At 51.9% G+C, this 25,772-nt stretch overlaps 1 protein-coding gene across 1 annotated transcript in view; it reads left to right on the top strand.

Annotated features, from left to right (window-relative positions):
* The window catches only part of slc12a3 (solute carrier family 12 member 3), a 60,656-nt gene that overhangs the window by 21,540 nt on the left and 13,344 nt on the right, over positions 1-25,772 (top strand). Inside the window, exons 11-19 of the mRNA XM_078211033.1 lie at positions 887-994; positions 1,767-1,890; positions 2,797-2,898; positions 4,721-4,876; positions 6,041-6,140; positions 7,038-7,149; positions 12,498-12,632; positions 19,193-19,299; positions 25,426-25,508. Of these exons, the coding sequence (XP_078067159.1) occupies positions 887-994; positions 1,767-1,890; positions 2,797-2,898; positions 4,721-4,876; positions 6,041-6,140; positions 7,038-7,149; positions 12,498-12,632; positions 19,193-19,299; positions 25,426-25,508 (1,027 nt within the window). The remainder of the gene's footprint in view (positions 1-886; positions 995-1,766; positions 1,891-2,796; positions 2,899-4,720; positions 4,877-6,040; positions 6,141-7,037; positions 7,150-12,497; positions 12,633-19,192; positions 19,300-25,425; positions 25,509-25,772) is intronic.

Here is a 25,772-nt window from a genome sequence, read left to right as displayed (position 1 = left end):
ACATGTCCACCTATTTCACCGGTCTGTCTATGTCCTCTTGTAATCTTCCAATATCCTGCTCACAGTTCACAGTATTTCCAAGTTTTGTGGCGTCTGCTACTTTTGAAGTTGTGCCCTGCACATCCCATCTCTAGTTGCCCTTGGAGGGCAGTTGAGAGTCAACCACATTGCTATGGCTCTGGAGTCACATGTAGACCAGACCAGGTAAGGACGGCAAGTTTCCTTCCCTAAAAGAACTTAGTGAACTAGATGGGTTTTTCCGACAATCGACAATGGTTTTGTGGTCATCAGTAGATTCTTAATTCCAGATATTTTTCATTGAATTCAAATTCCACCATCTGCCTTGGCGGGATTCAAACTTGTATCCCCAGAACATTAGCTGAGTTTCTGGATTAATAGAAATTGATAATACCACCATTAATTGATAATACCACTAGGCCGTCGCCTCCTACATCTTTGGAGTGTGGGAGGTGACCGGAGTACCCGGAGGAAACCCACGCAGACACTGGGAGAACGTGCAAACTCCATACAGACAGTGACCCAAGGCCAGAATTGAACCCGTGTCTCTGATGCTGTGAGGCATCAGTGCTAACCACAGTGCCACCCACTATCTTACAATTGCCTGTATTTTACAGTCGAGAAACTATTGGCAGGCAATTCTGCCATCAAATCTGGAGCACATCTACGATTTCACAGCTGCAGTGGGTGTTGAGTTGTGGTCATTTTCTAACAGACCTAAAGCACACCTGCAATTCTATACTGTCAGACAGCGATGCACCATGGTTATTTTCCATTTTGTTTAAAATTAAGACAACTTGCACGACAGTAATGTAATTCCAGTATTTGATGAAGTAACAAAAACATGTTCCCCTCTTTTCTTTTAAAGACTATGAGTCTAGTTTCTGGATTTGCCCCTCTGATTACAGCTGGGATCTTTGGAGCTACCCTTTCCTCAGCTCTTGCTTGCCTTGTGTCTGCACCCAAAGTCTTCCAGGTATAACGTGTTTCTTAAACTACTCAATTGCTATTAATTTTAATGTGGTAGATCTGAGTACTGTTGTTCAATTAGAATTGTGGAAGTCATTGATGAAAGTTAGTTTTGTCACAAACACTTTCTATAAGTAACTATTCTCCTCTCCGAATATGATCCTGTGGAGAGAATGTGATGATGTGGAGATGCCGGCGTTGGACTGGGGTAAACACGGTAAGAGTTTTAACAACACCAGGTTAAAGTCCAACAGGTTTATTTGGTAGCAAATGCTATTTTGCATTTGCTACCAAATAAACCTGTTGGACTTTAACCTGGTGTTGTTAAAACTCTTACTGAGAGAATGTGAAACATTGCTCACTGGTTTAATATGAATGCGTTTTAGTGTATTTTAGACAATGACTGTCTAAACTTTCTGTAATTGGGAGGGTATTAATAGTTTGATCTGGTTTGTCCTAAAACCCTGTGGGAAATTACTTGGTGGGTACTACATTAGCCCACCTGAAACTAACAACACTGTGTACAGAAATCAGAGAAAAGCTATGACATACTGTTGTAGCTCTGACAAAGGGTAATCTAGACTTGAAACATTAGCTCTATTCTCACTTCACAGATGCCGTCAGACCTGCTGAGATTTTCCAGCATTTTCTGTTTTTGTGATGGAGTGAAGGATCTTGTGTTAAAATACCTATCAACAGTACAAATATTCCCAGTTATTCATTGTGTGAAAGTTGGTGATTAAAGTAAACCAATATTTTTCACTTTTGTCTCATGACAGTGCCTGTGCAAGGACAATCTTTATCCTGGTATTAGTTTTTTTGGAAAGGGCTATGGGAAGAACAGTGAGCCTATTTACAGTTATCTCCTCACCTATGCCATTGCTGTTGGTTTCATTCTCATTGGTAAGTAACTCATAATGCTTTTTCTGACCTTAGACTAGTGAGTCTAAGTTATACCTGCATCGGGCAACATAGACAAAGGTGGCGAGATTTGTTCAATTCAAAAGTGAAATGTAAAAATGGAATTCCAAATTATTAACTTTGAACAAAAATATCTAATATACTGTATAAAAAAACATTGTGTACTCTTTACTTTACTCAGATATGAAGTAGTAGTTGGAGTGCATGTTCATAGAAATTCATAGAATCCCTACAGTGCAGAAGAAGGCCATTCATCTGTCGAGCCTGCACCAACAATAATCCCACCCAGGCCCTATCCCCATAACCTCATGTATTTACCCTGCTAATCCCCCTGACAAGGGGCAATTTATCTTGGCCAATCCACCTAACACACACACCTTTGGTGTGAGGGAAGAAACCTACGCAGACACGAGAATGTGCAAACTCCACATAGACAGTGACCCGAGTCCGGAATCGAACCCGGGTCCCTGGTGCTGTGAGGCAGCAGTGCTAGCCACCGTGCCGCCCAATGTATTTTAAGCTGTTCTGGAAATAAATTAATTTTTACAAAGCAAACATTCTAGAAGATTGATTACTGTATATAACTGCTGAAGCTTACATATTACATCCTTTTTAAAAGTTGTTTCTTGCTGCAAATTTCTCCAGAGCTATAAAAATTCTACAGAGAGACTGTTGCTATGGAAATGTCTGACAAGACAATAATTTGGAGAGAGAAGTTCCCAGAATAGACACACCACAGTTACGATCAAAAGTCGTGACACAAGAACAATACAGCTGTGATTCGAGGAAATTAGATTATGCTTTATACAACAGGCAATGGATTCTAAAAGTCCTGTATCAACAGGTCCTAAAGCACACGTAACCAATGTTATGTTCTCTTACATGCAGCGGAACTGAATATGATTGCTCCCATCATCTCCAACTTCTTCCTGTGCTCATATGCTCTCATCAATTTTAGCTGCTTCCATGCTTCAGCGACCAACTCCCCAGGCAGGTTTTCATTTTCTTTATTTCTCAAGAAATTTTTGTTGTAGATTTGGTCATTATTCCTGACATCAAAATGGGTATCAAGAGCAAATAAATGTTAGAAATCGGCAATAAAAGCTGTACGATTATATGACCCTTTCCCTCCTTCACCAGTTTGTGGTTTCTTATTTACCATTCCGCTTCTCGGCCACAATGAGCATCGCAGCTTTCCATTTCCTTCCTGAGGTTGCTCACTCACTGTGTGGTCTTACCAAAAATATTTGTGGTTCAAAAGCCATAATTTTTCTGGGTTCTGAAGAGAAAATGTAAGTTTTCAGTGCATATTGTAAAAACATTTGCGGGAAGAAATGAAAGCTATTTTTAAAAAAAACTAACATATCACAAAAATAACCATTCAAATAGCAAGAGAGATCTCCAGAAGCACTGTATTCTTCCAATTATGTGAATTTTCTGTCAGTGGATTAATTATAGTTGACCCTGAGGGTGAACTTTTCCCTCTATTCTCTGCTAATTATATTTTTATCAGTAATTCTCTCTGCATATAATCTATGTACATTCCCAGTACTGTGTTTTACTGCACTATGTGCATATTGTTGTAGGAGAATAATATCACCTTTCAGAATTTTATTAATCATGTCCCAGTTACTATAAATCAGTGGGAAATGGTGGAGTGGTGGTAATGTAATCCGGAGGCCTGGGCTAATGTTCTGGGGACATGGGTTCAAATCCCATCACAGTCGCTGGTGGGATTTAAACCCGATTAATAAAAACTGAAATTGAAAGGTGATTTCAGTAATGGTGACCATGAAACTATCATCGATTGTCAGTAAAACTTATCTGGTTCATTAATGTCCTTTAGGGACGGAAATCTGCCGTCCTTACCTGGTCTGGCCTACATGTGACTCCAGGCCCACAGCAATGTGCTTGACTCTTAATTGCCCTCGAGCATGACCCTCAATTCAAGGGCAATTAGGAATGGGCCTTGCCAGCAATGCTCACATCCCATGAAAGAATTTTTTAAAAAATAGTATGTTGGAAATGTTCCTGTACTGTTCAGTTTACTTATTCTTTCATGGATGTGGGCATTGCTGACCAGGCCAGCATTTGTTGCCCATCCCTAGTTTCCCTTGAACTGGATGGCTTGCTAGGCCGTTTCAGAAGTTAGTCAAGGGACCATCTGCCTGGCTCTCAGGATTACTAGTGACATTACCACTAGTGACATTACCACTAAGCCGACATTACCATTAAGCCACCATCTCCCCAGTTAGAGCAGGAATAACACTGTGTATGGTCAGTAAATATTTGGCCATACAGGTTAGCCATACATGCATTAGAGTCATAGAGTTTTACAGCACAGAAAGAGCCCCTTCGGCCCATTGTGTTGATATTGGCCATCAAGCACCTATCAACTCTAATTCCATTTTCCAGCACTTGGTCCGTAGCCTTATATGCTACAGTATTTCACGTGCTCATCTAAATGCTTTGTAAATGTTGTGAGGGTTCCCGCCTCTACCACCCTTTCAGGCAGTGAGTTCCAGCCTCACACCATCCTCTGGAAGAAAACGTTTTTCCTTAAATCCCCTCTAAATTTCCTGCCCCTTTACTTAAGTCTATGCCCCCTGGTTATTGACCCCTCAACTAAAGGGAAAAGTTCCTTCCTGTCTACCCAATCTATAATCCCTCATAATTTTGTACACCTTGATGAGGTCTCCCCCTCAACCTTCTCTGCTCGAAGGAAAACAACCCAGCCTAGCCCAGTGCTTCATTGAGTATAGGCGACTCACACCATTTTTAAACTATAGATTTTGCTTTATGTTTCCAAAAGGTTGGAGACCCTCATTCAGATATTACAGCAAGTGGGCCTCCCTGTTTTGTGCTGTCATTTCGGTGGTTATCATGTTCTTGTTGATGTGGTGGGCAGCTCTCATCGCTATTGGAATTGTTGGCTTCCTTCTGGCTTATACATTATACAAAAAGCCTGGTAAGTGATCAGGTGTTCACCAGGGTACATCTCTGGAGCGACTTCCAGCTTGCCAGTTATTATACTGATAGTATTCTTAGTGCTTGGAGGGACATGCATAAATAAAAGCACACCCCGGCTTCTTTCTGAAAGTTTTAACATGTACAGGAATCTCACAGTCACCAGTAATAACCCTGTTACCATATCTAAGTGGTCACTATTAAAATATGAACCTAGATAGTAAGGGTGTTCAGGTTATTCAAATGTGACAGATAACAGAGTCAAATATGATTCTGTCATCAGCCAACATGCACATTTCAGCTTAGATCACTAACTAGCGCTCAGAAGCAAGAACCACCACCTCTTGTTTCAGGGATACCATGGTCAGTTATAGCCTCAAGTGTTGCCATGACTGAGATCAGTTAACATAGCACATGCTGAGAATGAACCTACGACTTTCCCAATTATTATGGCTCAGAGCATGTGAGACTGCACCAACTGGTTGCTATGGGTGACATGGTGGCACAGTGGTTAGCACTGCTGCCTCACAGCGCCAGGGACCTAGGTTCAATTCCGGCCTTGGGCGACTGTTTGTGTGGAGTTTGCGCATTCTCCCCGTTTCTGCGTGAGTTTCCTCTGGGTCCTCTGGTTTCCTCCCACAGTGCAAAGATATGCAGGTTAGGTGGATTGGCCATGATCAATCCATTGGGGTTACAGGCATGGGGCTACAGGCATGGGGCAGGGGAGTGGGCTAGGTAAAGTGCTCGTTCAGAGAGTCGGTGCAGATTCCATGGGCTGAATGGTAGCCTCCTGCACTGTAATGATTCTATGGGTTGGCTGCATAACAACAGCTCATTTCAAAGCCCTACATTTCAAGCATTATGAGAAAGCTTTGAGACATGTAATAAAGCGTGATATAAATACAAATTTTATTTATTTCTTGCTCCCTGAATGACAGCCTTAGCTGCTGAGCCAGTGGTGAATTCTATTTCTGTATTTATATTAGTGTTTGATTCACTGATGACATATAGCCCCATTCAAGTTTTATCTGCAGAAGCTTCAGTTGTTAGAGTTATAATATTTTTTGCATTTAAAACCAAAGAAAAATCCAACCCATAATGGGATTGAAGAAGGAATACTTTGATAAGTAGTGACTGTGTACATCTCTCACTTTTCCCCTTCCAGCTGTAAATTGGGGGTCGTCGGTTCAAGCTGGTTCCTATAACATGGCCCTGTCCTATTGTGTGGGACTGAATGAAGTGGATGATCACATTAAAAATTACAGGTAATGCACAAATAACAGCGCAATTTGTAGCCACAGGGCATCACTTATTTCTCTCATCCATGAATCACAAACCATTTCACAACAGGCAGAAGAATGATTCTGCATTAAATTAAACAAAAGAGTAGCCAATTGATTTTTATACAACAAAATTGGATTAATGCTGCATGGAGACTGCTGCCTCTGCCAGTTTGACTGTTAAAGCTCAGTTAAGCAGGAATTGGCCACCAAACTTAGAAGGTTGTCCCAGCTTCCAACCTCCCTTCCCACTGATTCAGGTGTTGGTATCTATTAATTTCTGTCACTCTAAACGCAGACAGAAGCATTCTCACACATCCCACTGGCAGCATTCATGTAGAAAGTGAAAATCATTGGGGTAATTGGCAGATACTAGGATTGCCAATCTCTAGCATGAGCCTGGAGTGAGCATGAATTAAAGATTAATCTCTCAGACGCTGCTCAAAATTACCTTGAAGAACAATCGCAGGGTCATTGAAAGGTGTTGGTTTTTTTCATTTTGTGATTAAAAAAAATTATTGTAGTGGGGGCAAAATGGCTGTTTGACCGACAGCCAAGAATTCAAACAAGGTGTCTGCTTGACCCACTGTATATAATCATCAGAAAGTCCATTTCAGCTGCCTCGTTCTGTTCAATGCTGTTGAATCTCTGTCATAATCCTGCTGAATATTTCTCATTCTTCTGCTGAGGATGATAGAATTGTAAGTTAGTTGTGTATTTATTGACAAGTTCATGTCTATTTATTTTGGAGTATTTGTAGTCTGCGACTTACAGAATGAATACGCGCTGTGTTACTTTCTGGCCCCCTCCATTTTGATAGTGTCCCCGTAAAGCGATGATATTTTTCCGTAACAGAAAGCTTTTATATATTTTGTTTTCCAGGCCTCAGTGCTTGGTTCTTACTGGTCCTCCTAACTTCCGTCCAGCGCTGGTCGATTTTGTGGGAACTGTCACCAAAAACCACAGTTTGATGGTGTGCGGTAATGTGCTAATTGTGAGTATGATGGAAACTTTGGAGTTTAAACTTCATTTTCTCGAACAATATGCAGCAGTGACCTTTCCTTGTGGGGAAAAAAAAACTATTTGGGAGATTTTACTAAGAGTCCATATATAATCCATAGATAGAGGGTGATACGGTGGCACAGTGATTAGCACTGCTGCCTCACAGCGCCAGGGACCAGAGTTCGATTCTGGCCTCGGTCACTGTGTGTGTGTAGTTTGCACTTTCTTCTTGTGTCTGTGTGGGTTCCCTCCGGATATTCCCGTTTACTCCCGCAATCGAAAGATGTGCGGGTTAGGTTGATTGGCCGTGCTAAATTGACCCTAATGTGAGGGGGATTAGCAGGGCAAATGAAGGTTATGGGAATAGGGTCTGGGTGGGATTGTGGTTGGGACAGAATTGATGGGCCAAATGACGACCTCCTGTACTGTAGGGATTCTATGATTCTAATTTCTAAATACTCTGCTGCACACTCTCTCTACTTGTTCCTTTTTAAGATCTTCTTGAGCAGAACTGGGAAAAAAACAGCTGACCTTACCTAAGATTGTATTATCTTCTGACACATATGGGATTTTCTACATTGACAGGGATTTATGGCCAGTTCTTGTGCGACACCGCCGCTGCACAGGATGTCCAATTTGGGAGCACAGTATCTAAAACCTACACCTTTAACAAGTTAAAAAATAAAACCAGAACGCTATACTGATGATGAGACTGGTGCAGCTGGACCTTTTGCTCATTGACATTCACCTCGGGACCTCTGCTGTTGCTGTTTCCCAAATGACTGGAGATTAGAGTTTTGCTGGGATGGATGGTCAGCAGGGGAGAGGGTGAGGGGTCAGTTGTTGGAGCAGGTTCGGTCTGATATTTCTGTCAGGGTCCAGGCTGACAGCAGGACGGAGGAATTGCTCTCTGGCACCCCACGCTCCCTCTGGCGCCCCCCCGCTCCCTCTGGCACCCCACGCTCCATCTGGCGCCACCCCGCTCCCTCTGGTGCCCCCCGCTCCCTCTGGCGCCCCCCCCTCCCCCTGGCGCCCCCCGCTCCCCCTGGCGCCCCCCGCTCCCTCTGGCGCCCCCCGCTCCCTCTGGCGCCCCCCGCTCCCTCTGGCGCCCCCCGCTCCCTCTGGCGCCCCCCGCTCCCTCTGGCGCCCCCCGCTCCCTCTGGCGCCCCCCGCTCCCTCTGGCGCCCCCCGCTCCCTCTGGCGCCCCCCCGCTCCCTCTGGCGCCCGCCGCTCCCTCTGGCGCCCCCCCGCTCCCTCTGGCGCCCCCCGCTCCCTCTGGCGCCCCCCCCGCTCCCTCTGGCGCCCCCCCACTCCCTCTGGCGCCCCCCACTCCCTCTGGCGCCCCCCGCTCACTCTGGCGCCCCCGCTCCCTCTGGCGCCCCCCCCCCCCCGCTCCCTCTGGCGCCCCCCCGCTCCCTCTGGCGCCCCCCCGCTCCCTCTGGCGCCCCCCACTCCCTCTGGCGCCCCCCACTCCCTCTGGCGCCCCCCACTCCCTCTGGCGCCCCCCACTCCCTCTGGCGCCCCACACTCCCTCTGGCGCCCCCCACTCCCTCTGGCGCCCCCCACTCCCTCAAGCGCCCCCCACTCCCTCTGGTGCCCCCCACTCCCTCTGGTGCCCCCCACTCCCTCTGGTGCCCCCCACTCCCTCTGGTGCCCCCCACTCCCTCTGGTGCCCCCCACTCCCTCTGGTGCCCCCCACTCCCTCTGGTGCCCCCCACTCCCTCTGGTGCCCCCCACTCCCTCTGGTGCCCCCCACTCCCTCTGGTGCCCCCCACTCCCTCTGGTGCCCCCCACTCCCTCTGGTGCCCCCCACTCCCTCTGGTGCCCCCCACTCCCTCTGGTGCCCCCCACTCCCTCTGGTGCCCCCCACTCCCTCTGGCGCCCCCGACTCCCTCTGGCGCCCCCGACTCCCTCTGGCGCCCCCGACTCCCTCTGGCGCCCCCGACTCCCTCTGGCGCCCCCGACTCCCTCTGGCGCCCCCGACTCCCTCTGGCGCCCCCGACTCCCTCTGGCGCCCCCGACTCCCTCTGGCGCCCCCGACTCCCTCTGGCGCCCCCGACTCCCTCTGGCGCCCCCGACTCCCTCTGGCGCCCCCGACTCCCTCTGGCGCCCCCGACTCCCTCTGGCGCCCCCGACTCCCTCTGGCGCCCCCCACTCCCTCTGGCGCCCCCCACTCCCTCTGGCGCCCCCCACTCCCTCTGGCGCCCCCCACTCCCTCTGGCGCCCCCCACTCCCTCTGGCGCCCCCCACTCCCTCTGGCGCCCCCCACTCCCTCTGGCGCCCCCCACTCCCTCTGGCGCCCCCCACTCCCTCTGGCGCCCCCCACTCCCTCTGGCGCCCCCCACTCCCTCTGGCGCCCCCCACTCCCTCTGGCGCCCCCCACTCCCTCTGGCGCCCCCCACTCCCTCTGGCGCCCCCCACTCCCTCTGGCGCCCCCCACTCCCTCTGGCGCCCCCCACTCCCTCTGGCGCCCCCCACTCCCTCTGGCGCCCCCCACTCCCTCTGGCGCCCCCCACTCCCTCTGGCGCCCCCCACTCCCTCTGGCGCCCCCCACTCCCTCTGGCGCCCCCCACTCCCTCTGGCGCCCCCCACTCCCTCTGGCGCCCCCCACTCCCTCTGGCGCCCCCCACTCCCTCTGGCGCCCCCCACTCCCTCTGGCGCCCCCCACTCCCTCTGGCGCCCCCCACTCCCTCTGGCGCCCCCCACTCCCTCTGGCGCCCCCCACTCCCTCTGGCGCCCCCCACTCCCTCTGGCGCCCCCCACTCCCTCTGGCGCCCCCCACTCCCTCTGGCGCCCCCCACTCCCTCTGGCGCCCCCCACTCCCTCTGGCGCCCCCCACTCCCTCTGGCGCCCCCCACTCCCTCTGGCGCCCCCCACTCCCTCTGGCGCCCCCCACTCCCTCTGGCGCCCCCCACTCCCTCTGGCGCCCCCCACTCCCTCTGGCGCCCCCCACTCCCTCTGGCGCCCCCCACTCCCTCTGGCGCCCCCCACTCCCTCTGGCGCCCCCCACTCCCTCTGGCGCCCCCCACTCCCTCTGGCGCCCACCACTCCCTCTGGCGCCCACCACTCCCTCTGGCGCCCACCACTCCCTCTGGCGCCCACCACTCCCTCTGGCGCCCACCACTCCCTCTGGCGCCCACCACTCCCTCTGGCGCCCACCACTCCCTCTGGCGCCCACCACTCCCTCTGGCGCCCCCCACTCCCTCTGGCGCCCCCCACTCCCTCTGGCGCCCCCCACTCCCTCTGGCGCCCCCCACTCCCTCCGGCTCCCCCCACTCCCTCCGGCGCCCCCCACTCCCTCCGACGCCCCCCACTCCCTCCGACGCCCCCCACTCCCCCCGGCGCCCCCCACTCCCCCCGGCGCCCCCCACTCCCCCCGGCGCCCCCCACTCCCCCCGGCGCCCCCCACTCCCCCCGGCGCCCCCCACTCCCCCCGGCGCCCCCCACTCCCCCCGGCGCCCCCCACTCCCCCCGGCGCCCCCCACTCCCCCCGGCGCCCCCCACTCCCCCCGGCGCCCCCCACTCCCCCCGGCGCCCCCCACTCCCCCCGGCGCCCCCCACTCCCCCCGGCGCCCCCCACTCCCCCCGGCGCCCCCCACTCCCCCCGGCGCCCCCCACTCCCCCCGGCGCCCCCCACTCCCCCCGGCGCCCCCCACTCCCTCTGGCGCCCCCCACTCCCTCTGGCGCCCCCCACTCCCTCCGGCTCCCCCCACTCCCTCCGGCTCCCCCCACTCCCTCCGGCGCCCCCCACTCCCTCCGGCGCCCCCCACTCCCCCCGGCGCCCCCCACTCCCCCCGGCGCCCCCCACTCCCCCCGGCGCCCCCCACTCCCCCCGGCGCCCCCCACTCCCCCCGGCGCCCCCCACTCCCCCCGGCGCCCCCCACTCCCCCCGGCGCCCCCCACTCCCCCCGGCGCCCCCCACTCCCCCCGGCGCCCCCCACTCCCCCCGGCGCCCCCCACTCCCCCCGGCGCCCCCCACTCCCCCCGGCGCCCCCCACTCCCCCCGGCGCCCCCCACTTCCCCCGGCGCCCCCCACTCCCCCCGGCGCCCCCCACTCCCCCCGGCGCCCCCCACTCCCCCCGGCGCCCCCCACTCCCCCCGGCGCCCCCCACTCCCCCCGGCGCCCCCCACTCCCCCCGGCGCCCCCCACTCCCCCCGGCGCCCCCCACTCCCCCCGGCGCCCCCCACTCCCCCCGGCGCCCCCCACTCCCCCCGGCGCCCCCCACTCCCCCCGGCGCCCCCCACTCCCCCCGGCGCCCCCCACTCCCCCCGGCGCCCCCCACTCCCCCCGGCGCCCCCCACTCCCCCCGGCGCCCCCCACTCCCCCCGGCGCCCCCCACTCCCCCCGGCGCCCCCCACTCCCCCCGGCGCCCCCCACTCCCCCCGGCGCCCCCCACTCCCCCCGGCGCCCCCCACTCCCCCCGGCGCCCCCCACTCCCCCCGGCGCCCCCCACTCCCCCCGGCGCCCCCCACTCCCCCCGGCGCCCCCCACTCCCCCCGGCGCCCCCCACTCCCCCCGGCGCCCCCCACTCCCCCCGGCGCCCCCCACTCCCCCCGGCGCCCCCCACTCCCTCTGGCGCCCCCCACTCCCTCTGGCGCCCCCCACTCCCTCTGGCGCCCCCCACTCCCTCTGGCGCCCCCCACTCCCTCTGGCGCCCCCCACTCCCTCTGGCGCCCCCCACTCCCTCTGGCGCCCCCCACTCCCTCTGGCGCCCCCCACTCCCCCTGGCGCCCCCCACTCCCCCTGGCGCCCCCCACTCCCCCTGGCGCCCCCCACTCCCCCTGGCGCCCCCCACTCCCCCTGGCGCCCCCCACTCCCCCTGGCGCCCCCCACTCCCCCTGGCGCCCCCCACTCCCCCTGGCGCCCCCCACTCCCCCTGGCGCCCCCCACTCCCTCTGGCGCCCCCCACTCCCTCTGGCGCCCCCCACTCCCTCTGGCGCCCCCCACTCCCTCTGGCGCCCCCCACTCCCTCTGGCGCCCCCCACTCCCTCTGGCGCCCCCCACTCCCTCTGGCGCCCCCCACTCCCTCTGGCGCCCCCCACTCCCTCTGGCGCCCCCCACTCCCTCTCGGGCGCCGCCCCCCCCTCTCGGGGCCCCCCCCCCCGGCACCCTTCCCCTCCCCCTGGCAACCCCCTTCTGGAATTGATAAAGGGGGACTCTTTTGGTCTCCTATCATAAACTGCCTGGTTTAGTATGTTTTGTGTAACCTGGGGGATCTGATACTCATTTAGCAACCAAATTTAACTCGTCAGTCAACTAAATCATTGAAACTACTCAGAGTTAAATGCGCTGAGGAGCAATAGGTTTCATATCTATTTATGCCCTGTGTTTAACCCAAGGGTCCTCAGAAGGAAAAGGCATCTGAGATATGCTCTAGTGGACACATCAAGTGGTTGTCTAAGAGGAAGATCAAATCCTTTTATACCAGTGTGGCTGCGGATGATTTGCGAAGTGGAACACAAACGTTAATGCAGGTAAATGCATGACGTGTAAATGGTACAAAGCAGAGATGAGATTGGGGCAAAGAGGAGAGCTGAGGCACGGTGGGGTGAAGAGGAGAAATGAGGTGAGCTGGGGGAAAAGAGCAGAGGTGAGGCAAAAAGCAACTCCGACCCCACTTCCAACCCCTTGGATCTTGGATGCTTCCATCCCTGGGCCCATTGTGAGATCCCCCCCCCCACCCCCCCAATACCTTCCATCCAGCTCTAGCTTCACTGGGGCCGGATGAAGTCCCAGCAGGTGACCAATGGGCTCTCTGAGACAGAGCTTTCTCCCAACATGGGGCAGAAATCCTGCCTCCAGCCACTCGATGCTCCAAAGACCATTACCTGGCCGCAGGACAGGCCTCAGAAGCAGGGGTGCGTCCCTTGACTGTTTACGTGCCAGGTTGGGAAACCCTGCCACGTGAAAAATCCTACCCAAGAAAATAAAGATGAAAAAAGGAAAATGGAAGAGAATCAAAGCAGATATTTCACATGCTGCGTGGGTGATGCCTTTCTTAATACTTGGCTGAAATCCCAAGCTAATTGTGGAGGACTTTTGATCGAGGTCTTGAGCCATCCACTTGCACATTCTTCAGTTGAAGAATGCCAACAGGTGAGCAAGGACTGAGGGATAGATAGAAAAGGACATCATCCTTCACTCTTGACAGGCTGCCTGATTACAAAATGCAGAGTGATCCAACTGCGCCATTGTTCAAACCTTCTTTCTTGGACTTCCATTTGTATTTTGTATTTTCTGAAACACTATCATGTGATGCTAGTGTAAGATGATAAATATTTCTTCAACTGCAGAATGATTAAATAACTTATAATCTTCAAACGTATTGGCCCAAATGTTTTTGTATGGTGAAGATGTTTCCTCCACTGACTTTGGAAAAATCTGCTCACAGAGATTTAGCAGGCTGTAGATTGCAGGCTTCCTCTATTCGGACATCAGTTTGAGTTTGGCACTTCCTGCCGAGGGTTTGTGATGTCCAGGGGCAGGGCAGGCAGCAGATCAGCGAATCACTTTGAAGAACTCTCACAGAGGGAGATGTTAGAAATAGAAAAGCGAGGATCGACATCACATTTGAATCCTTGTACAGAAAGTAGAAGACTGAGAAGTATGTATGAGAGTAAAGATGAATCTCCGATCTGAGAAATTAAACTTTCAAACAAAGAAAAACTTTTAAAAATCTACAGTTGTTAGATGTTCTTCTGATGGAATGAGACTTTACACTTATACGATTCACTTTTCAGGGCCAGAGAGGTTGTTCAAAAGTAATCGTGACTGGTACGATGTTAAAAGCTTTGTTAAGTTTGATAGCTAAGACTTAACTTTTTTGTTGATCCTTATCGCAAGATTAGTAGGTGAATAGTTTGTGCTTTGATTCAATCTATAAAGGTTGCTACGGTACCCTCTCTGGAAGTATCCTCTCACAAAACATTTTTTAAAATTTTATTGTACGTGAATATTGCTGGATAGCTCAGCATTTGGATAGTGGCTTCATGGTGTTGTTAGTGGACAAGTAATCTAGAGACCCAGGCTAATGATGTGGCAGCATGAGCTCAAATCCTACCATGGCACCTGGAGGGGGGGGGATCCAGTTGTTGTGGTCCATGCTGGAACCAACAAAGCAGGCAGGAAGTCCTGTTTGGAGAACATTAGGAACAAAATGAAAGAACAGGACCTCAAGCTTTATAATCTCTGTATTATTATCTGAGCCATAAAAAAAGTAGGGAAGAAAACATGTGGCTAAAGGAGTTGCTCAGGAAAGAGGGGTAACATTTTGTGGGGCACTGGCATCGGTGGGACAGGAAGGAACTGTACCATTGGGACAGGCTTCACCTGAACCAATCTGGGACTAGTGTCCCAGCAGAAAGGCTAAATAGGGTGATCACAAGGACTTTAAACTAGTAAATGGAGGGGGGGGCGGGGGAGGCGGGTTTCAAAAACCAAGTAACAGGACCGAGAGTAAAGAAGAACAGTCAGGAATCCTACTTCAGGTACGGCAAGTAATGGCAAAGCTATTAAAAGTATGTTAATTAAACTAGAAGAGAGAAATAATAAACCGGTGAATAAAGCATCAGTGCTGAGGGACAGGTTAGAATGTATGGCCCAAATAACAGTTCTATGTACAAATGCATGGAGTGTAAGGAATAAGTTAAATGAGCTGCAAGTACCAACTCAAATTAGAGATTATGATATAGTAGCCATTACTGAGACATGGCTGCAGGATGGTGGAGACTGGGGACTAAATATACCAGGTTAAAGGTTCACAGGACGGATAGGGATAATGGAAGAGGGGGTGGAGCAGTCTTACTGATTAGAAACAAAATCACTTCAATGGTGAAGGAGGATATAATGAGGGGAAAGCATCCAGTGGCGACCTTATGGGTGGAACTGAGGAACAGTAAAGGATCTAAAACTGTAATAGGTGTTATGTGTAGACACCTTGGTAGCAGCTCTGAAATGGTAGATTGTATAAATGCAGAAATTAGGCAAATATGTAGCAAAGCAGAGCAGTATTAATGGGGGATTTTAACTTTAACACAGATTGGGAGAGGTAGGCAAGCACCTGTCAGAAAGATAGTGAATTTCTGGAGTGTGTCTGGGACAGTTTCCTACAGCAAAATGTCCTGGATGCAACAAGGGGACACGCAATGTTGGAGTTAGTAATGAGCCAGATTTAATTCGTAACATAATTGTCTGTGAACATTTATTAAACAGTAATGATAACATGATCGAGTTCAATGTAGTGTCTGAAAGCGAAAAGCTCGAATCAGCTGCTAGAATTTCAGATTTAGATCAGGTCGACTTGAATGAGATGAGACAGAGACTGTCCACAGGAAACGGGGAGAATCTGCTAATGGGTAAAACCACTGAAGAGCAGTGGAGAATGTTTAAAGAAACATCTAACGCATTGCAGAACCAGTTTATACCCCTGAAAAGGAAAAGCACTACTTCACAGAAAAAATAATCATAGATATCTAAAGAGATAAGGGACAGCATAAAACTAAAAGAAAGGACTTACAAAAATGCAAAAACAGCACATACCCTGCTAAATGGGAAAGATACAAAGACCAGCAAAGGACCACAAAGAGGCTCGTAAGAGCAACTAGAAGGGATTATGAAAGGAAACTTGCAAAGGACATCAAAATCAATAAGGAGAAATGTTATAGTTATATAAAGGGAAAGCAGGTGGTCAGGAGCATTGTTGGCCCACTAAAGACCAAGAGTAGGGATATTGTTAATGACTATGGGAAAGTGACAAACATGTTGAATAATTAATTTGCCTCAGTATTTATAGCAGAAGAGGAGGATAGCTTGCCGGAAGTCCCGAGGAAGTTAACAGCGGATCGGGGACGTGGTCTAAATAAAATTGTTAGCAAAACATTGATAATGAGGAGGTTAATGGATCTAAAGAGTGACAAATCCCCAGGACTTGACAGTTATCATCCAAGAGTGTTAAAGGAATAGGGGAGCACATTGTAGATGCCCTAACTATAATCTTTCAAAGTTCCCTAGATTCAGGCGTCGTCCGTCTGGACTGGAAAATTGCTCATGTCACTCTGCTTTTTAAGAAGGGTGAAAGAGGAAAACCAGGGAATTACAGACCAGTTAGCTTAACATCTGTGGTGGGGAAATTATTGGAGTCTCTAAAGGATAGCGCAGGGGCCTGAAAAAAAAGGATAAATGAAAGAAAAATGAAAAGAGTGTGTTTTCTTGAAATATGGGTAAATTTAATGAAAAAGACATTTCCCATTGTTCTTTGTTTTCTTGTGAGTTTCAATATCCTGTTTACTGGGCCAAATACCGTGAACAGATACTGTTTGTTTGAGTGATGTAAGCTAAGCCAATCCGTTTTCTAGAGAACTGCACTTTAAGCCAATCAGATTACTTAGGGGGAGAGAAAAAGAAAAACGGCGGGAGGCAGAGGAAGCTGCAGTGGGGAGACACACGTGGGGAAGAGGAGCTGTTTCCATGCGGTAAAAACCCAGTTTTAACGTCGAGGCAAATAATATTTGTAGACTAACATACTTCACAGTATGGGCACAAATATTACTGTGCAGTTAAAGCTCGTGTTTGTCGCAGTTCAGTAACTCGATTTTCCCAGTTTGAAGTGAAAGGCAGCAAGGTTTAGTCCCGTTTGTTATTTTCATTACTGGTGAGAAAAAGTGTAAAGCGCATCGTCGTGTACTCTCAAGCGTGGACGTTTCTGCTAGAAACTGCCAGTGAGGGACAGTCAGCTATAAATGTCGGGCGTAGTTTTCACTGAGAAGACGGAGAGAACAAGGATTAGCTGAAGCTAACTTGCTAAGTAGCACTGCCGAGGAGGACAGACTTCAGCGCACTGGACCTGCGTCACTACACGGACAGCTTGCTGCATTTTTTTTTCCTGCTGCATCATCTTCCCACTCGCAGACCCTTCTGGACTGTGTGTGTCGTAGTTGCGTGTGTAACTGGAGACTATACTATCAGACACTGAACGGTATCAGCAGTGTGTTGTTGAGGGCGTGTTTTCTTCATATGTGCACCAACGTATGGGCCCCAACGTTTATAAATCCAAGCGCTTGGTAATATTTTGAACATTTCTCAGGGTTGAAACTGTTTAATTGAAAAATCTTTAGTTTGGGACTCTTTACCTGTTTTATGAGACGCAACAATGCAAGAAAATAAATTTATTTTTGTTATTCCTTTTGCAGGGTTGTCCTGAACCTTTTCTTCTTATAAGGTTTACATACTTATCATTTTAGGAGGCACCACGCTATTATTAATAGGTTATTACTCTAGATTGCAACTGCATACACTAATCCTTTTCATTCACGCCTGTACTGACATTTATTGGTAAATAGGAAATTTAGCCCAGCTCAACACCAACCGCTAAGAACTCAGGATTCTGTTAATTGAACATTTACCTAGTAGCCCCTTATAAAACCAAGCACATCCCAGGTACAGCTTTACTTAACTCAGCTGGTCAGGGAATATAGTTGTCAGCAGGGGGTTACAATAGGGTAACTGAACACCTCAAATTTCCAGTTAATCAAGGAGAGCCAGCATGGGTTCATGACAGGTAGGATGCTATTCATATGGACTTCCAGAAGGCATTTGATAAAGCCCCACATAAAAGACTGTTAACTAAGGTAGAAGCCCATAGAATTGAGGGAAAATTACCGACATGATCGGGAAATTGATCGAGTGGCAGGCGACAGAAAGTAGGGATAATGGGTAATGACACAGATTGGCAGATTGTGACTAGTGGTGTCCCACAACCATCTTTGTTAGTGCCTCAATGTTCACGTTATTAACAATTTGGATAATGGCGCAGAAATTCATTTTTCTGAATTTTCTGATGACATAGTTAGGCTATATTGTAGACGGTATAGATGATAACGTAAAATTACAAAGGGATATTGATAGACTAGGTGAATTAGCAAAGCTGTGGCAGATGGATTTCAATGCAAGCAAGTGTGAGGCTACTGAAAGAGGATAGATAAGGATACTTTTTAGATGGTATGAAGCTAAATACAGTACATATCCAAAGAAACTTAGGACTCAGGTGCATTTGTCTTTAAAATGCCATGAACGGGTGCAGAAAATTCTCAAGATGCTAATGGAATGCTGGCCTTTTATATCTGGAGGACTGGAGTATATGGATGCTGAAGTTATGCTGCAGCTCTCTCAAACCCTGGTTAAACCCAACTTGGAGTACTGTGAGCAGATCTGGGCACCACACCTTAGGAAGGATAATTGGCCTTTGAGGGAGATTAACAAATGATACCTGGACCTCAGGAATTAAGTTATGAGGAGAGATTATACAAATTAGGCCTGTCTTCTCTAGAATTCCGAAGGTCAAGTGGTGATCTCATCAAGGTCTTCAAGATACTAACAGGAAAATACAGGGCATTTAAAGATAAACTTACCACTGATTGGAGATTCAAGAACTCAGGGCATAAATCTAAAACTTGGGGCCAGACCATTCAGAAGCAATGTTAGGAAACACTTCCAAGCACAAAGTTTAGAGGTTTGGAACTCTTCCACAAATGGCAGTTGATGCTAGATCAGTTGCCAATTTTAAATCTGAGATAGATAATCTTTTGTTAAGCAAAGGTATTAAGGGAAATGGGCCAAAGGCAGCTATAGGGAGTTAGGCCAAGATCAGCCATGATCTCATTGAATGGCAGAATAGGTTTGAGGAGCTGAATGGCCTATTCCAATGTTCCGACTATTGGATTGCCCTGAAACTCACCTGGCTCACTGATACCCTTCAAATAAATAGATCTGCCATCCTTACCTAATCTGGCCTATATGTGACTCCAAATCCCCAGCAATGCTCTTAACTGCTCTCTTAAATGCCCCAGCAAGCCATTCATTGTATCAAATTGCTACAGAAAAGTCAAAAAGAAATGCTAGGTTTCTCCGTCCACAAGATAAGGTTGACAGCTTATTCTTACTACAAAAAATTAATTCCTTGTTTAAATAACTAATTTTTTTCCCCGCCTTGTAAGAATGTTCATACATATTAAAATTAAACATATTACCTGTTTAATAGGCTGTAGGTCTTGGGAGGATGAAGCCCAACGTACTTGTGATAGGATTTAAAAGGAATTGGCAATCTGATCATCTACAGAATGTGGAAAGTTACATTGGCGTAATCTAGTGAGTATCCATCAACGCTATGCTACTTTAGTGTGCAAAAGCAAGTAATTTTAAAAGAACTTTAGACATTAAATACCGTTGATGAGAATTTATTTCAAAGTGTTTATAATTTTAATAAGGTTCATCATATCCTAATTTGCAGGTTGTTATATTTGGGCTTTTGCCAATATATTTAAGGCTAGACTACAGGCTGTATAGTGAACTGAAATCTAAACCTTAACTATCCACTGGTTATGGGTGGGCACAGGTCTAACAACTAACTCTGAATTGTGGTAAGAACATAAGAACTAGGAGCAGGAGTAGGCCATCTGGCCCCTCGAGACTGCTCCGCCATTCAATAAGATCATGGCTGATCTTTTCGTGGACTCAGCTCCACTTACCCGCCCGCTCACCATAACCCTTAATTCCTTTACTGTTCAAAAATGTATCTATCCTTGCCTAAAAAAATGCACAATGGAGAGTACGACATGCCCACTACAGTCTCCTGTCACTAAAAATGACGACAAAAGAGTCAACTGTTTTCAGACATAACTACCATTCAGCTCTTTGTTTACAACAGGAATAGAAATATGAAGTAGTATATATTAAGAAAGTCCCAAGATAACCAAAGCAGACAATGAGCCATAATGTGGTGCAACATTTGTTTTCTATTTGTTCTTTCTTGGAATGTGGGCATCACTGGCAAAGTCAGCGTTTGTTGCCTATCTCTCATTGCCCTTGAACTGAGCAGGTCTGGAGTCACATGTAGGCCAGACCAAGTAAGGATGGCAGATTTCCTCCCTAAAAAATATTAGCGAACCAGATGGATTTTTACAAAAATTGGCAACAGTTTCACGATTACTGAGACTGGTTTTCAATTCTAGATTTAATAGGTGAATTTACATTCCGCCATTTGCCATGGTGAAATTTGAACCCATACCTCCAGAGCATTGGGCTGGGCCTCTGGGTTATAATCATCACTGTCTGCTCCCCTGCCATTCCTTATTTAAACTTGTTCTTGGATTTTTAGGTTTGAAAGGCATCTGGGACAAGCAAATGTGTGTGTCTCCTTTAGCAATCAGATTGATAAGCAGGAGGACTCAGAAGGACATTTAATTTGGGAAATAAGGAGAGGGAAAGAAAGATTGGATTGAAGGGGCCAGTGGCAGGTAACATTTGTGCCACACTTGCCAGATAATGAGATAAAGTTTTTGTTTTAAAAATTGCCATTTTAAAAATCTGCAACAACAATTAATACCTGAAGGAGGGAGACTTCACACAATCAATTTTCTGTCAGCTTGTTTGATCGACAGTTATTAACACTACCATTGTGGTTTAAAGTTTCTGTCCTTATAAGCAGTGCTTATATAAAGATGTTATTTCAGACAATGTGAAAGTGTTTTATGTTAAGATAGGCCAAATGGAATGCAAGATCAGATAACTTTAGCCCCATAGTGACATCACCAAGTACCTCTCCTTAAAGGGGCAACACCACTAATAATGAACAATGTGAAAGAATTCTGTTTTGTAGTTAGTAAGTGGCATTACCATATATACTTATGTGAAAGTTGAATTCTTGAAACCCATTTTTTAGGTAAAGAGTAAAGGGGTCGACTTTTACACGCATAATGTTTTCAAGGGACTTGCTTTCTACTACCAATGCTTGGGGCTCACACAGTCAGCAGAGAGCCATGCTGGGTTTTCAGTTCCTGTTCAAATTTGTTTTCCAGGGGCTTATTTTTAACTGCTGATGCTCACAACTCATACAGTCAGCAGGTTACATAGGACTTGGAAGTGGGCCTTTTGGTTATTTGCGTCTGCTCCGCCATTCAGTACCATCATGGCTGACCTGCTTGCGGTCTTGGCTCCAGTTTCCTGTCTCTCCCGCATAACCCTCAACTCCCTTCTTTATCAAACACCTATCAAATTCAGCCTTGAATAAATTTAATTACCCAGCCTCCATTCCATTCTGCAGAAGATAATTCCACAGTTTAATGACCCTCTGAGAGGAAAGAACAATCTCTTCATCTCTGTCTTAAAAGAGAGACCTCTTATTCTTCAACTATGTTCCCTAGTTTTAGTCTCCCCCACAAGAGGAAACATCCTCCAGAATCCACTCTGTCAATCCCACAGGGCGATACTCACTCCATGCTCCACTTGGATATCTCTTGGGCTGGTGCACACTGACTCTGCAGTTTGTCCCAACCTTACCCCCATTATTTCAATGCGGAATTAAATTTTAATAAGATTCCCTGATATACTGGTGGGCAAACCGCACACTGCACCGGTGCAGAAAGATCAGAAAAGTCCTTTATATCGTGTCCTCTGCTGTTTTATTCTGAACAGAGAGTGAGGCAGTGAGCTGAATCACAGCTGAGTCCTTGGAAGGTCAGGGGGGAAGGAGCGGTTGACCTTTACTCGAGGTATATGCGAAATTAAGGATTTTTGTCCCAAAGTTGGGGATCAACTTTTACATGAGATGGATGATGACTCTGATAAAAATAGTGTAGGGTTAATGAGCCTAACCCAACAGGCATAAAAACAAATACAGAAATGACATGGACTCCGTCTACGCTTCCCGCTGCCTCGGAAAGGCAGCCAGCATAATTAAGGACACCGCGGGCATATTCTCTTCCACCTTCTTCCGTCGGGAAAAAGATACAAAAGTCTGAAAACACACACCAACCGACTCAAGAACAGCTTCTCTTCCCTGCTGCCATCAGACTTTTGAATGGTCCTATTATATATTAAGCTGATCTTTCTCCTCACCCTCTCTGTAATTGCAACTCTATATTCTGCATCCTCTCCTTTCCTTCTCCCCTATGTATTCTATGAACGGTATGTTCCGTCTGTACAGTGCACCCAAGAAACAATAGGGGCAATTCTAGCGCAGCAGCCCGGGAGACATCAACGGAGGCTGCGGCTTCCCGCTGAGCGCCACGGCCTCCGGCTTCCCGCTGAGTGCCCCGGCCTCCGGCTTCCCGCTGAGCGCCACGGCCTCCTGATTCCCGCTGAGCGCCACGGCCTCCTGATTCCCGCTGGGCGCCCAGCCTCCGGCTTCCTGCTGAGTGCCCCGGCCTCCGGCTTCCCGCTGAGCGCCCCGGCCTCCGGCTTCCCGCTGAGCGCCCCGGCCTCCGGCTTCCCGCCGAGCGCCCCGGCCTCCGGCTTCCCGCCGAGTGCCCCGGCCTCCGGCTTCCCGCCGAGTGCCCCGGCCTCCGGCTTCCCGCCGAGTGCCCCGGCCTCCGGCTTCCCGCCGAGTGCCCCGGCCTCCGGCTTCCCGCCGAGTGCCCCGGCCTCCGGCTTCCCGCCGAGTGCCCCGGCCTCCGGCTTCCCGCCGAGTGCCCCGGCCTCCGGCTTCCCGCCGAGTGCCCCGGCCTCCGGCTTCCCGCCGAGTGCCCCGGCCTCCGGCTTCCCGCCGAGTGCCCCGGCCTCCGGCTTCCCGCCGAGTGCCCCGGCCTCCGGCTTCCCGCCGAGTGCCCCGGCCTCCGGCTTCCCGCCGAGTGCCCCGGCCTCCGGCTTCCCGCCGAGTGCCCCGGCCTCCGGCTTCCCGCCGAGTGCCCCGGCCTCCGGCTTCCCGCCGAGTGCCCCGGCCTCCGGCTTCCCGCCGAGTGCCCCGGCCTCCGGCTTCCCGCCGAGTGCCCCGGCCTCCGGCTTCCCGCCGAGTGCCCCGGCCTCCGGCTTCCCGCCGAGTGCCCCGGCCTCCGGCTTCCCGCCGAGTGCCCCGGCCTCCGGCTTCCCGCCGAGTGCCCCGGCCTCCGGCTTCCCGCCGAGTGCCCCGGCCTCCGGCTTCCCGCCGAGTGCCCCGGCCTCCGGCTTCCCGCCGAGTGCCCCGGCCTCCGGCTTCCCGCCGAGTGCCCCGGCCTCCGGCTTCCCGCCGAGTGCCCCGGCCTCCGGCTTCCCGCCGAGTGCCCCGGCCTCCGGCTTCCCGCCGAGTGCCCCGGCCTCCGGCTTCCCGCCGAGTGCCCCGGCCTCCGGCTTCCCGCCGAGTGCCCCGGCCTCCGGCTTCCCGCCGAGTGCCCCGGACTCCGGCTTCCCGCCGAGTGCCCCGGCCTCCGGCTTCCCGCCGAGTGCCCCGGCCTCCGGCTTCCCGCCGAGTGCCCCGGCCTCCGGCTTCCCGCCGAGTGCCCCGGCCTCCGGCTTCCCGCCGAGTGCCCCGGCCTCCGGCTTCCCGCCGAGTGCCCCGGCCTCCGGCTTCCCGCCGAGTGCCCCGGCCTCCGGCTTCCCGCCGAGAGCCCCGGCCTCCGGCTTCCCGCCGAGCGCCCCGGCCTCCGGCTTCCCGCAGAGCGCCCCGGCCTCCGGCTTCCCGCCGAGCGCCCCGGCCTCCTGATTCCCGCCGGGCGCCCCGGCCTCCTGCTTCCCGCCGGGCGCCCCGGCCTCCTGCTTCCCGCCGGGCGCCCCGGCCTCCGGCTTCCCGCCGAGCGCCACGGCCTCCGGCTTCCCGCCGAGCGCCCCGGCCTCCTGATTCCCGCTGGGCGCCCCGGCCTCCTGCTTCCCGCTGGCCGCCCCGGCCTCCTGCTTCCCGCTGGGCGCCCCGGCCTCCGGCTTCCCGCTGAGCGCCCCGGCCTCCGGCTTCCCGCTGAGCGCCCCGGCCTCCGGCTTCCCGCTGAGCGCCCCGGCCTCCGGCTTCCCGCTGAGCGCCCCGGCCTCCGCCTTCCCGCTGAGCGCCCCGGCCTCCGGCTTCCCGCTGAGCGCCCCGGCCTCCGGCTTCCCGCTGAGCGCCCCGGCCTCCGGCTTCCCGCTGAGCGCCCCGGCCTCCGGCTTCCCGCAGAGCGCCCCGGCCTCCGGCTTCCCGCAGAGCGCCACGGCCTCCGGCTTCCCGCTGAGCGCCCCGGCTTCCCGCTGAGCGCCCCGGCCTCCTGATTCCCGCTGGGCGCCCCGGCCTCCTGCTTCCCGCTGGGCGCCCCGGCCTCCTGCTTCCCGCTGGGCGCCCCGGCCTCCGGCTTCCCGCTGAGCGCCACGGCCTCCGGCTTCCCGCTGAGCGCCCCGGCCTCCGGCTTCCCGCTTAGCGCCACGGCCTCCGGCTTCCCGCTGAGCGCCCCGGCCTCCGCACATCTCCCACCCAAAGATTTTTTAGAATAAACAGCTCCGTGCCGGAAATCAGCGCAGAGCTGATTTCAATCTGCTAATCCAGATTTAAATATCGTTCGCGGACCCAGGACTGAAGTGTCCAGACCACAACATCTCTCTCTCAATGGCAGAGAGGCCATTGAGCCCTCCCAGGATGTTGGGGATAAGGGGGTGGTAGTGTCCCTTGACACTACCACCAGCCTGGCCCCTGACAATGCCCAAGGGGCAACTTGGCACTACCCACTGGGCCAGTTGTGGGGCAATCAGTGGGACTGAGTGGGGTCCCACTGCCACTCTGCACTGGGATCGCAGGCAGAGGGAGGGCGGATGGTGATCGGGGCTGGCCATCTGGGTGGGGGGTGGAGACTGCCGGGGGGTGGTGGGATCGAGAAATTGGGACTGACCACGTGGGGGCGTCAGGGAGATCGGGGCTGGCTACGGAGTGGGGATATAGGGGTTGGCCTGGGGAGGTCCAAGAAGCCAGCGATCGGGTGGTGGAGGTTTGGTAGGCCAGCGATTGGGAGGCCAGTAAAGCTCCGACAGATCGGCGCATGCGCAGTGGCCCGTTCAGCAGTCTGCTGAGGGAATAGACCCTGTTCCCTGATTTTCAGAGGGAATCCCACTCAGTCATGCAGTGTGTGGGAGATTGAATCTGAAGATCACACTGAAAAAGTCAGCGGGAGTTACTCCCATTTTAACGCAAATTGGGGACTTAGAATGTTTTTTGGGAGAATCCCGGCCAATACTTTTCACTGTATCCCAATACATGTGACAATAAATCAAATCATTGGCATACAGGTCAAGACCCACTGGTCCATCCAGCCTGATGCACACTACTGTGATACCTTGTACATCGCATTATTCTCCACTTGCCAATCCACACACAGCCTTGTAATCTCTTGGGAGGGATGGAAAAACAGATAAAACCCCTAGTCAGTTTGTCAAAAAAATAATCTGGAAGATTCCTCTCTGCCTCAGAGATCAAAAGGAGCTCAGGTGACTTCTCTGACCCTAATGCTACCTCTTGTATTTACTTGACATTGCCTGCTGCTATGTTTAAAATCTGTCTTTGAATTATAGTGACTCTTTCGACTTTAATTATGGTGTTTGCATGATGAGAATGAAGCAGGGCCTTAACATTTCAAGGATGATGCAGGCGCATGGTGAGTATGTGACAGACATTTCAACACAGATAATATATAGTTAGAACTCAGAGCCCTGGGCCTGTGCATCTTGATACAATGAATTTCATTAATCTCTGAGCAGTAAGTACAGTATGAAGACTGTGTGATAAAAGGTAAGAAATAGGAACAGGAGGGGACCACATGGCCCCTTGAGCCTGCTTCACCCATCAATAAGATCACGGCTATCCTCAACCTCAACGCCACTCTCCTGTCAGAATCCCATATGTCTCAATTCCCTGTAGG

Source organism: Mustelus asterias, chromosome 4 (genome assembly GCF_964213995.1).
Source record: "Mustelus asterias chromosome 4, sMusAst1.hap1.1, whole genome shotgun sequence".
NCBI lineage: Eukaryota > Metazoa > Chordata > Chondrichthyes > Carcharhiniformes > Triakidae > Mustelus > Mustelus asterias.
The sequence above is the reverse complement of the archived record's forward strand: the minus strand, read 5'-3'. Positions and strand labels throughout refer to the sequence as shown.